A 14,186-nucleotide genomic window follows, 5' to 3' on the forward strand; every position below is an offset into this window, starting at 1 on the left:
CGTACATTGCGCCATTATTGTGGAACGAGGATTCATTCATTTATAATTTCAAATGAACTACTCTCCGTATATTTAATGAAATAAATTCTAATAAGATAATAATGAGCGTAATAAATTATAAAAAATTTAAATACTTACCTTCATAAATTCTTTACGTTTTAGTAGCCACGATTATTCGATATTTAAAAAAATATTATATACAACGCAAAGAGCGCTGTGTTAATAATAGTATCACTGATGTTACCGAGATTATTTGAATATTGAAACTCCGCGCGATTTAGGTAAGCGATTTGATTTTCCCTCTGCCGAAGATCAGACACCTCGACCGTTCAAAGCGTTGCGAGGTATTATCAGGGCTGAGAGTACGTCGATGGGCACTATGCCTAGTCGCCCAGACACAAGGTATTTCAAGCACGGCGTACTGGCAATAAGATATTCGAAGACGAATAGCCAAAGACGAGTGACGTTTGACTCTCAAGAGGGAAAGAGACGATATATTTCAAAGCAACCGACACATCAACTAAAATAATAAACGGTAACATAGTGCTGACATTCCAATTTGTAAACATAATGCATTTAGTACATCAGATATGAATAATAGGATTTCTGTACATGAATTAACACGAGTGGGTATGTGTGATATGTGAACGTGTACAAGTATATGTATGTATGTACGGCTTTATGTCTACACCAGCTATTATTAACATTACAGAATACAGATGATATGAATACAGATGTCGCAAATAAAAATTGATTTTATCGTCCTAAACGTTCACAAAAAACTCACAAAAATGCTCAATATAAAAATAATTATTAATCAAATAATTAATATTAAAGTAATAATGTATTTCCATAATGAATGAGTATGACTACATACAAACAAAATATTTGAAGATAGATTAATTTTGTGAGAAGTTTCTATTCATTAAGTCATTTCAGCTTTATATATAAATTTTATATCACTAGTAACTTTAGAATATTAGAATGCTCGATACAAATTTTGCATACAAGTGAGCGAGGTCACTGAGCGTTGAGCTATGTCTTCAGTCATTAGGTCATTAGGAGATCTGCAACAGTCTACCATAGTAAAAGCAAAAAAACAAATTCTATTTTATATAAAATTTGGATCTCCTAATGATAGATGACCATTATAACAAAAAGCGTGATAAGTGATTTTAATTTTTGAACAGCTTTATACATATTAGTTAGTATATATTTTATTTAAAAGTTGTGAGGAGATGCATACTATAACACAACAACAATATATTAGTAGATGTAATAGAAATAAAACTGAAGATTTTGAAGTTTATAGTATTTTTTTCAAATACTATAATAAACACACATATTTCTTATATTTAAAATACTTAAAAATATTATTATAATTTTCTCTCATAATTTCCGTCATTTATCATATTACGTGGTATAGCAATAAAGTTCGATAAATGGTTATCAGAAAATGTACACCACTTGTATACAAATAACTTTTATTATCCTTCAAAATTATACAGACAATAGACTTCAAATAACATTTGTTCAATTCGCAAAGTCTTGTTGTCACACATTCCCAAATAGAACACAGAAATCAAAATAATATCATAAGGGCATCATCATGACTACATTTGTTATAAGTTTATTTTTAAATTTATTTTAATGTATTTCTCTCTCTCTCTCTCTCTCTCTCTCTCTCTTTTTCTCTCTTCCTCTCAAATGACATCATGATGACGCTCTATAAATAATTATGACGCTATGAAAAAAAAGTCTAGTAATAGCTATTAAATGCATGGTGAAATGTCAATCAAATGTTTGGTTAATATAACAAAAAATAATGTTATTTTTACAAATAGTATGATATTATCATCTCTGGTAATACTAAATATTTATAAAAGTAACATTATTTTTTGTTATATTAACTGAACATTTGATTGACATATTATTTCACCATATACTTAATAGCTATTACTAGACTTTTTTTCAGTATATCTTCTACCTGGGTTCTAATACTTTTCATTCAAAACATGTACAATAATTTTTGCTCGAACCGAGGTTTCAATAGACATTTTTTGCTTCCTAAACTAAAGGAGGCGATAAAAGAAACTTGATTTACAAACATTTTAAACACTCAAAATCGTATGACAACAAGACTTAAGGCGATATTCGCAACTTTTCATAGAGTTCTCTCAAACTATTATCAGAAATGTATTGTCTCTCTCTCTCTCTAAGAGGGATTTACTTTAAAGGATAATAAAGATTACTTGTATATAAATTAAATGATGTTTATCTTCTCATAACATGCACAAGTTTATTACTATATCACATAGGACATGTGTAACGATAATCAATTCATATATCTTTCAATGCAATTTATAAAATTACAAACAAAATATTTTCTTATTTTGCAAACGCCAATAAATATGAAATATATTTGTATCTCTAAATTTTCGTATTTGGGTATTTTCGCTAAGGTATTACTCCAACGCACTCATATTAGAGTGAATGTGGAGCATGTTGGAACATGTTGGAACATGAGATAGATTTCATGGATATATGTATAATATTATTTTGTAACTTTATTTTTTTCCTAAGAAGGATAAAAAAAATATAAACGTCTCTTTTATTTTTTATTGTCTCAATTTTTGTCTCTTTAAACTCTTGTTTACATTTCTATCACTCCCCTTATTGGTCAACTTTACCGATAAGACTGACTACCGACTCGTAGAATCAGCATTACATTCAACTTATACTCCAATTTTTATTTTCACCGAGGCCATTTTCTTTCACTGGCGGGAAATATATGCGTCTCGAAATATCAGCGGCATCGGAAATCACTATTGTTTTCATTAGATCATCGCATATCTATTATTTAGCATACGTTTTCTAAACGAGAATGTCTCAAGCGCATAAAAAATTTAGCCCGATACAATTATATAGCTTTTAATTCACATTTTAAATATTTACCACATACCACTTATGTATCTCAAGTGCATATCATGACGCTCGTTCACCTGCAGCCCAGCCAGCAATTATCCATCAGCATCTATCTCAGCTAGCCATGCTATTCCGTTTTCTATATCTTTTCAGTTTGTCCCAAGGTCTGTTCCATGTTCCATTTGAGGATTCAACAAATCGACGCGATTTCTATGCGAAAATTCGGAAAAGATGCCGCACGCGCGAAGCGACCACGAACCGCGAGTCCGCGACAACTTTTTTAGGTCACCATTCGAGAATCGCAAGCGGCCGGCGGTTCGATAGTATCGACTCGGCGACTTTCACTCAATACTGCGTGTATTGAATTGACGTTGACGTAGGATACGCGGCGCACTTCACGTTGTGTGCTTGTCAGTGAATTAGAATTGATTAGAATGATTAGAATTGCTCGGTGAACTCGACGTGGAACCTTTTGTTTCTTCTCGAGGAATTCGGAATTATCTTGGATATACGCGAAATCGCGCTTATGATCAGCCGATGGATCAACACGCGAAGAAAAATTGTTATGTATTCGAGGTACGTGGCATTTTAAGGTTATGGCGGCCGGGCTATCAGCAGCTGTCAGACAACCGCGCGAGCGAAGAAGAATCTGCTTTTTTATTGGGATGAACATGAAAATTTTCTTCTATGAATTGTTTTGAAAGCACGGCTGTCTAACGAAGATTTTCAAGCGAAATCGCAAAATGTGTTTATTTTATGTATCGTGTGACTTAGGATTCACTATGCAGAGGTTATTATACATTTTTTATAGTGCAAACATTTCAGTGCAGAATTACAATATTTTAAGTGCATTAAATATAAATTGAAATTTTATAGAATTTTGTTTGTAATATTAGAAATTGAGAGAGGAAGGTCCTTTTTCTTAGTAAAACTGACATAAAACAGTGAGTCAGTTTTAGCTAATGGAAATATCATGATAAACAGTATTGTATAACGCAAAATTTTAGTCGATTTTAGCAAAAAATTAGGAAACTTTGATGATAAATTTATGTGAGATAATCGAATATATTCAAAATATTATAACATTTAAATTGATAACTTATTCTTTACTTTTATGAATCTTTTGGTAAAAGAGACAAGAGGAAAAATGAATTTTACAAGAAAATCCAATTAAAAAGAACAAATCTATAGGCTACATTTACACTATCAATGCTATTATGTTATTTTATCCTTGTTTTACTTCTAATGAACTATAAAGATAAAATGGCATGTATAACACTGATAACGTACTTTTCAATACAACCCAGTAGCTTAGTGAGCTCTCAATGTGATTGTTTTATTATAGGTCTGTTTATATTCTCAGTAAATAAATTATTTATTATATATTTGTTTTTTATAGCTGAATTATTGTAATCTTGGTATATGCATAAAAAGTGAAATAAATATATGTTTAATATTTAACAATTAAAATTCTGTAGTTCAGCAATAAAAAATGTATCTTATCATTAGTTTCTGCATCCAAAATCTGTTAGAGTGTGTTTCAAAGTACGCACAAAAAATGCATCATACATCATTTGTCATTATTGTTCATCCAAAGAATAAAGAAGAATAAAATGATACCACATGCGCTTCATGCATAATTCAGAACGCACCCTTAGTATACACTTTATACTTAAAGTAAAATATTGATTTAAAATTTGGCAAAAACCAAAAGTTTTAATGTAGTCCAATGCAGCAATAAAAAACAAATCTTTAGAAATAAACTAAAGGCAAAAACCAATTATATTAAAGAACTCAATGAGCTGCTTTGTCTACTGGACACAGCCATATTATCTGTTTTCCTTGTATGATAAGGAACACTCAAGAGATATTTATACTAGAAAAATCAAATTATATATAATAAGACTTGTGATATGAACAAAATAGTATACAACAAACGACAAGTACGATACAAGTAACTATAATTTGTTATTAATTTATTCTTGCGCTACTGATGTAATATTCAATAATAATAATAAGGTTGTGTACAAAAATACATTTTACTGTGGACTACGAAGCGATAGACTTCGTGATGTTATAATGACAAAGGCTGTTTGGTATAGTATTGTGATATAGTATATTATTTCCCTATTATTTTATTATTTTTATTTTCTATTATGTTTTTAGACTGTTGACCCTAAGTGTCCTCTTTGTCTACTATATTTAAATTTGTAACTACTTTTTACATCAAAACTACATTAATTTATTTACAGTGGAAATTATGTTTACTATGTAATATTAAACATTTATTTATTACGTATAATGTTATCAAGGTTTCGTAATGTACATAGTATTATTTTCACGTTCAGATAGTTGTCGCGATAAAAACTTTATATTTCACAAATCGATAATTATTCACGTAAAATTGTATTTCTATAAAGTTCACGTGTAGCGATCTGCTCTTGGTGCCAAAGATTTGGATATTAAGCAGCCTTTGTATATTTTGACATATCCTCATTGAAACAGTATTACGCTTTGTTTTTTGTCCAGTAAAATACATCTTTGATACAATTTTGTTAACACATTGAAAATGGTTTGAAATCTTGAAGAGAAAGTCGAAACATACAATTACATTTTTATTACTAAACTAATTTGTTATTAATTTATTATCGCACTTTAATTCCCGCGTCTAACTTGTATTTATTGTACATTATTGTTAAAAAAAAAAAAATAAGAATCTTGAGGCCGTTTTATAATACAATTTTACTCTATGTGTATACATTCTTCTAAGTCTATAGTCTCTTGTCAGAGACGTAGTGACCTCTCTTTTGCATATATACATACATAAGATTCAACGTCGGTTAACCGAATAGCCTATTAAAAGATTCTCATGCCAAAAATATTCTGTGTATGATTTGCAATTACTTTCGTTAAGAGAGGCAACGATCAAATAAAATTAGTATGTTCTGTGTGGATTTGAATCCGAATCTTTAGCATAAAGAGCAAACACGTAACTTTTTACACCACGATTGCTACACAATTTCATAATTTCAACGTTTCTTAATCTAAATATTTCGATTAAGAAGCATTCATAAATATTATTTTAAGATCAATATTAATAAGTAATTTATTTTCGAAGTGATATGTAAGTAATAATGTTTACGACATGTATAAAAATTGTATTTCTTTGTCATTAATAGAAATTGTGTATCAGCTTTTTTCTAACAATAAAACTGTGGTCTCTTGCCAGAGACGTAACTCTTCTACACATATCCGCAAATACTATATATAGGATCTATATATTTTAATGCCTATCCCAGACGATCTATTAGAAGAGGTCATAATGGCAATTGTTATAATAGCAAATACTTTCTCAATTGTTTGCCATTGCCTTCTGAGAGATGATCAAATAAAATCTGATATATAGATTCTTGATGGATCTTTAAATCCAAATCTTTGGCACTAAGAGCAGATCGCTACACGTGAACTTCATGAAAATACAATTTTACGTGAATAATTATCGATTTGTGAAATATAAAGTTTTTATCGCGACAACTATCTGAACGTGAAAATAATACTATGTACATTACGAAACCTTGATAACATTATACGTAATAAATAATCTTACGTGATAAAAGATTGTTTTATAAAATTATATTGATTTTATTTTATATACATTTTTTATATTGTATTATCTTTTTTAAATTATTTTGTTATTTTTATGTAATTTAAACACTTTAAAGACCAATTATTGATTAAGATTTATAATAGATGAGAGCAATTTTTTAGTATTATATTAATAAGTTAACTGTGAATTTAAAATTCCGTCATATTAATTCATAAGAAAATTTACGGATTATTTATAATAATGTATAATAGTAATTATTTAAGAACTATACTAAAAAGTTTAACTCATGCGTTATTACAGCAACTTCTTTCTGTCACGGAATTGTATTATATAAATGTAAGGTTCATTCTCATTAACCCATTCCTCATAATTTTTGAAACGTAAGATTATTTTGAAATTATATAATAATAACAACATTAAGAGACTATACGACACGGTGGAATAAAAAGAAAGAAAAAAGAGAGTCAGGAACTTGCAAAACCAACGGTGGGTCTAAATTAGATCCAACTCTAAAAACAGGCTAGAACAAACGTGACGAAACGTATCTTTCGCTTACGTAGCTTTAGTTACACGCCTAAAGTCTTCACCTTAAATAATAGACAACATACGACATCTCAGTGTTATATAAAAAAAACATGCATTTCTTACAAATTCCGATTGTTGATACGAAATAATTGCTGCACAAATCTGCCATCTTGTTGATAATATGGATTGTTCTTAACGAAATTCCAATAATTTTTCTATCAATTTTTATCTTTATACAAGTCATTAAATTTTTATTAGCGTTAGACTGAAAATACATTATGAGAAAATGATGCATATTATATTTTCCTTATCACGAATAATTAATCTTAAGTGCATTTTTTATCGACAAATCTAAATTCTCTAATTCTTCGGATCTATTAATAATTCAGTTCATAAATTAGACATGCGCGAAATTTAAATAATTATTTCAAAAAAATTCGCAGGTATATTTTTGGCTACTCTAACGAATTATTCTGTTTTTAGTCGCAGTATTTCCCGGTGATTCGCAAAAGGAAAGCTAACGAGAATGAGCCATGCGAAGATACAGGAAAACCGCTTTGGGCACAATAAACTTCGTCGCAGGCAACTAAATAAAAGTAGTTTACCGCTGAATAAAATGGTAGGATTAGGCAGCGACGAACTATTCATTTCGACCATCACCGATATCAATAATATGGAATTGGAGATCACCTCTGAAGATGAGAGCGATGAAAACGAAAAGGGCGATATACAGCGATTGATACCGTCGCTGGATAGCGAAAATGTCGTATTTAGCAGCGGGAAAAAGGACAATCAAAGGAATGAAGTGGAAAATGCAGATGATGAAACCGTCTGGTCTATATCCATCCAGATGTTTATACCCTTCCTACTTGCCGGCTTCGGCATGGTTGCCGCTAGTTTGCTACTAGACGTGGTGCAGGTATTAAAAATGACTCTTGTCTTTTTCTACCAGTGTTGATTAACTTTAATCTCTATTTAATTTGTTTTCTTCTCATTCTTAAAACTAGGAAAAGAATTAAAAAAGTTTTAGATCAAGAGATTAAAGTTAATTTGTATTGATAGAAATGGACATGTATCAGTTTCATGCATATTTTTTAGGAATTCTGAAATAGAAAATAAATAAGATACAGTAGCAGTAATTTGCTTCTCTTTACTAATAATAAGAATTTTGTATTACGTCTCTTTAAAGAACTAATCATAAACTTACAAACTGTTATTCTAGTGTGTTCAAGGATAATAAATCTAATCTCACGAATAAAACGTTGAATTTTAGCATTGGCCAGTATATCAAGTGGTATCCGAAGTATATATATTAGTTCCTGCACTACTGGGTTTAAAGGGAAACCTGGAGATGACGTTGGCCTCGAGATTGTCGACCCAAGCTAATCTGGGTCAAATGGATACGACGAAACAACAATGGACATTGATTATGGGAAATTTAGCTTTAATCCAATGTCAGGCTATGGTAGTTGGTTTACTGGCATCGTTGGCGGCCGTGATCCTTGGTTGGATTCCGGAAGCCCACTTTGATATTCACCATGGATTGTTATTGTGCGCCAGTGCCTTGATTACCGCTTCCGTAGCCAGTTTCCTTCTGGGCCTCGTAATGGTCGCAGTCATACTATTGTCGCGACGAATGAACATCAATCCTGACAATGTCGCTACGCCGATCGCGGCTTCTTTAGGAGATTTAACTACATTAGCTCTTTTATCTTGGATCGCTTCTATGTTATATAAAGCAATAGGTATAAATAGTTGATTTACCATATTTTTTGTGTTTATTTAAATAAAAAATCAACGAATTTTTTTAGGTAATGCTCCATGGGCAGCTCCATTATTGATAGCATATTGTGTATTTATAACTCCTGTATGGGGTTACATAGCAGCTAGAAATCCATTTACTAAAGAAGTATTGGATTACGGCTGGACGCCTGTGATATCCGCGATGTTAATTAGCAGGTAATTATTTTCGCTTGCATATTTTATAAAGTAAATGCGCGTATTGTCGGACAACATTGGTTTTAGTCTTGGTGGACTGATTTTGGACTACACCATATCGAGTTACAAGGGCATAGCGGTCTTTCAATTAGTAATTAATGGCGTTGGGGGAAACTTGGTCGCCGTTCAGGCTAGTAGAATATCGACGTCCCTACATAAAGATTATCACACGGGTGTTCAAAAAACTCTCAATGTTTGCATTAGTCCATTTTATGCATTTTTTGCTAAAGGTGAGTTTGCTATGAAAATTGATGCACAAGATATAATTACATGGTCGTGAATTTATAATGAGGAATTTTTAACAGGAGGACACGCGAGGACAGCTAGACTATTGCTGATGATGGTGATACCAGGGCATTTAATTTTTAGTTATACCATTAGTTACCTTCAGGCGGGGCATACCTCATTCACGCCTATATTTATCACGATATATTTGATTGCTGCGATGTTACAGGTGTAGTATACATATATTAATCTTTGTAAAAAATAATACTGGCTGAAATTTAAAAAATTATTGATTAAACTTGCTTTAATTTTTAGGTAATCTTGTTGTTATATATTGCGCAATTAATGGTTGTTTGGATGTGGACAAGAGGTATGGATCCAGACAGTTCCGCGATACCATATTTAACTGCAGCAGGCGATCTTATAGGAACTGCGCTTCTTGGAATTGCCTTCCACATTCTTTATGCCATAGGCGACGGCGACTCTGACGTAGGAGATTGATCGTTAAAGTTTATATAATATTTTAAATCCTTTATAACGTTACAGATCATAAATTTTGGAACTGTCGTTCGAAAGACTGCGATGAAAAATCTGATTTGAATTTACGACGTGCGATACCAAATGTAATTCGAGATTATCAGTGGATATAGTTTTCGTTACAGTAAGTTTTTATTTTTAAAAAAAGTACAGTATTCGCGCTAATATTGATTCCTATTACATTAATAATAAAATTGCCACGTAATTACAAAGATAGGAATTACAATATTTATTTTAAATTGCGACTGCAAATGCCAATAAATATAGGCCAGTAAATGAGTATACATACATTTCATTCTATACGTTAACCTAAATTGCCATCATACAAGATATTTTCTTAAACTTCGTCATATCAATTATATGATGTGTGTGCCTATATGTATATATAAATTTAGTTTAATTGTATTGTATATAATACCTAGTAGATATATATTGTACACGTATACATACACATAACACCATATCAATCAGTTAAAATTTAAATATAAATTTTAATATTTTTTATATAATTATCTATAGAGGGGGGAACTTTACTTAGTGCAATTCTCAATTATGGCGTTAAAGAGAAATGCGTCCTCTATAGGCTTGTTCTTTTTACCTGTACTGTCTGAACTGGTGCACATAGTACTGAACAGTGCAATAAGTTGAAATGAAACAAACGTGTATCTGTTTCATTTCAACTTATTGCACTCTGTGAACTAGTTCAGTAAAAAGAACAGCCTTTTCTTTTTCTCTTTTTGTTTCTTTCTTCTAGTATTTTTTTCAATTTATTAATACTTGAAAAATTATATATAGGTACATATTACTATATATGTATTAAGCCTAAACAATTTGTATATATGTAAGTTTTTTGTTTTTACATATAGCAAATTCAATTGGACGCATTCAGTGCGCACTGGTGTACATTAAAGCCGTATACAAATTAACTTAAAAATTTATAAATAAACATAAAATGGTTACATTGTGAAATATTCAATATACTTTATTGTACTGCTAGGTAAAATATGTATTTTATAATTCGAAATATATTTGCATTTTGCTTTTACTCAAATGAAGAGGGAAACCTACTTTAGAATGCTGAAAAGTAGCTAATTTTTATGAACAAACCATGAAGCCGATTTTTCCAAAACTTTACGAGTGATTTGTTGTATATTTAAAAAAAAATGCAAAATAATTTTTTAATAAACTAATAATAACTATAACAAAATTTATATAAGTTATTTATTAATCAATATTATGCTTTGCCACTGGAATTGTAAATTGGTGTGCAATTTGTATTTCTTGTCTGAAACAAAAACTAAATTTTTTTAAATTAAATATTTTATCCTCGATGAATTAAAAAAATAGAAAAAAATATCCAATTGTAAGAATTGTGGAACTTTGAAAAAAGTAACAATTTTTGTTTGATCAAAAAATTTCGATTTATTTATGCAGAAATATTCGTTTATACAAATTTAATAAACATTTTAGAATGTGTGGTTGACAATTATATAATTATTATTAAAAAATCTATGAAAAGTCGACTGGTTGAATAGTTTTTGAGTAATCTTTCACAATTTCGGAAAAATGATTTTGAGGAAAACGCGTTTAGCTTTCAATATCGAAAAGTAGTACTTTTTTGTAACTGACCGTTAATCCGCTATTCCAGACAAAGCTAGACTAACTGTTGATACTATTCCACCACTTTCTTTGAAAATAAACATCTGCTAAGGTCAATAATACCGTGCTAGAGACTGAGAAGCGGAGCACAATGGACACTCCTGCCTCGCACACTGTATAATATCTGTGCGACGCGTACTTGTTTCTATTACAAAAACAATATTTCAAAGTTCGGTCTAAAACTTTACGAGTATATTTTCTAAGAGTAATACTATTGATTGAAGAGTAAAAAAAGATATTTTGACTCTCTGAATCAGGTTCCCTCCTTAAACTAGTATACAATGGTTTTAATATGCACCAGTGCAGGCTAGTGAATCCAATATAAATTGCCAATAGTTTTACTATTGGCTTTACTGAGATCTGTTTCTACTAATGTAAATTAACTTTAATCTAGGTTTGATTTAATTTTTATTATTTTTTAATTTTAAGAATTTAAGAATAAAGAATAAATTAAATCGAGAGATATTAAAGTTAATCTACATTGGTAGAAATGGATACAAAACATTTAAAGCTACAATTAAAAATATATTTCTATACATATGTATATATGTATAATGACATTTTATTTTGAATAAATCGAAATATTTGTAATTATATAAATTTTTCTTGCCAAGATATATTACAGATTAAACAAGAGTTGACATACGTGAAAAAATAAAATTCTCAAAATATTGTCATAGCTACAAAAGACTAAATCTTATAATTGCATATTATATTAATTAACTGCAAAATTATTTGTCTTACGACAGGATCTAAATCCAATTTGTATTTGAGATAAAAGATTATGACCAGGAGATTAAACGAAAGTATATTATGAATTAAAATTTCAAATTAGGCCGATATTCATAGTCGGTTCTTATTTCAAAATCATCTTAAGCAATGTCTTAAGACGCTAATGCAGCCTTCTGATTGATTTGTGAGACCTCAAAACTGAACTTAAACCGGTTTTGAATATAAGAACTGACTGGATACTGGTCTTAGAGTTCTGGATATTAATAAAAGTATCGTACTATCTGAACCTATTATCTGAACAAACGCTGACAACAACGTTTATTTATTGGCTCTCTTCTTTTTTCGACCAACGCTTTTGATAACTGGGAACAAATGCACAGAATAAATATTAATTTATTTTTATTATTTTTTTTTTAAATAATGGTTTAAGTTTGTAGCGATGATTCAACCGGGGTGTCCGTATTTTTACTTATGTCTGAGAATTAAATTTTTGAAAGTTTCGAATGAAATTAATCGTCTTTGGACATTTCTTTTTCAAACCACTTAGTGTCCCCAGTAAACGAGAATTAATTCAGATCTTTAAAAATACACATTCGCGAATATTGAAATAAATCTTTTTCAATCTCAGTGCATTTTTATTTATTTGTAGGAATTGTATGAAGCACATCTTTATTCTAAACAAAATTTAATTCTTTAAGTGCATTGTGAATACACTGCTCAATTTAAAATTCTGAATAGAAAATGCAGTTTTTCAATTCCATTAAATCTAAAAAAAGGTTTTTCCGTCCAATTGAATCTAAAAAAGTGAAAATGCATTACTAAGTAAATGCTATACTAAAGTACCTATTCGGATGAATTTAATGGATTATAATTTCAATCTGTTTTAATCCATTTTCGTTTACTAAGCTTAACTTAACTCTTAGTTGAAAAACTATTCCAGCTTTATCTTATTTTTGTTTTATCATTAACAATTCTCTTATCATATAAACCTTTAATTTCTCCTTTCATTGTTTCTCTTTCAGTTTCTGCTTCTCTTCGCACTCTATCTTGTTCAAATCACAATTATTTCAATTTCGCAGTCTTATCGTATTCTTTCTTTTTCAAGCTTTAATTTTTTTATTTTTTTAAAGCTGTTTGTATAGTAGAAAGCGTTATATACCTTGAAAAGGTTGAAGACGCTATCAATCTATCATCCAATGGAAACTCCAAAGAAAAAAAACAATTTCGTAGTAACTTTGACAGTCTTTCTAGCATTGAAAAATCTTCTTGTTTAACGTTTTACGAAATTATCTTGGAAAGAGGAATATACTTGTATAAATATGCGTATAAACACGAATAATTCATATGTTGTGAAAAGGTATACAAAATGAAAAGTAGAAGTGGTACAATATTTTATATTGAATAAAAATATAAACGTTTACTTTAATTTGTGGGCACAAGTATAATGAAAGAAATTCATTAATTAATATACGATAATATATGTATTACAAGAAAGGAAAACACCATGTAAAAAGGAGTTCTTTTACTATAGTATTATATTAAATATCTTTACTCTTAAATAATGAAAAAAAACAATTCATTTATTTAGCTTTGTAATGAGATATCAAGAGTATAATATATAAAGTATTCTACAATAAGTTACTAACAATGTTTTATTCATTATATTCAGGTATATTAATGAGATAAGTCCTTTGAAAAGTTACTGCAATGAAGATACAGATAATACTGAGACATTATTAACATTTTCCAGTGCCTAAAACATGTTTGGAAATTTGAAGTAATGACACTGTATAAAAGATTTACTTATACAATATATAAATAACATAAATTCTAGCACAACGATTTGTTATGTTTATATGAGAGAATAAAGTCTCGATGTACAACTGCGGCATTTTATCATTACTTATCTCAAGCGCATGTAAAAAAAAAATGATAATTTTAAATGGAACCATCACGTTATGATGATTTAATTTAAAAT

The 14,186-nt window shown here is 29.7% G+C and overlaps 1 protein-coding gene across 1 annotated transcript; it reads left to right on the top strand.

The window, feature by feature from the left end:
- The first annotated feature begins 518 nt into the window (after positions 1-518).
- LOC108780021 (solute carrier family 41 member 1) lies at positions 519-10,013 on the top strand. Its single transcript, XM_018547592.1, has 7 exons — positions 519-535; positions 7,541-7,976; positions 8,331-8,802; positions 8,869-9,016; positions 9,083-9,285; positions 9,361-9,509; positions 9,596-10,013. Exons 2-7 carry the CDS (start codon positions 7,584-7,586, stop codon positions 9,779-9,781), a joined length of 1,551 nt encoding a protein of 516 aa, XP_018403094.1. The 5' UTR covers positions 519-535; positions 7,541-7,583; the 3' UTR covers positions 9,782-10,013.
- Positions 10,014-14,186: the final 4,173 nt, after the last annotated feature.

Source organism: Cyphomyrmex costatus, unplaced genomic scaffold (genome assembly GCF_001594065.2).
Source record: "Cyphomyrmex costatus isolate MS0001 unplaced genomic scaffold, Ccosl1.0 scaffold664, whole genome shotgun sequence".
Lineage (NCBI taxonomy): Eukaryota > Metazoa > Arthropoda > Insecta > Hymenoptera > Formicidae > Cyphomyrmex > Cyphomyrmex costatus.

Bases quoted from the DNA above. Each gene is read 5' to 3' on its own strand.
- LOC108780021 (XM_018547592.1), top strand. From the start codon at position 7,584: ATGAGCCATGCGAAGATACAGGAAAACCGCTTTGGGCACAATAAACTT. The intron at 9,017-9,082 runs GTAATTATTTTC...CATTGGTTTTAG, and splicing joins TCCGCGATGTTAATTAGCAG to TCTTGGTGGACTGATTTTGG. The intron at 9,510-9,595 runs GTGTAGTATACA...TTTAATTTTTAG, and splicing joins TGATTGCTGCGATGTTACAG to GTAATCTTGTTGTTATATAT.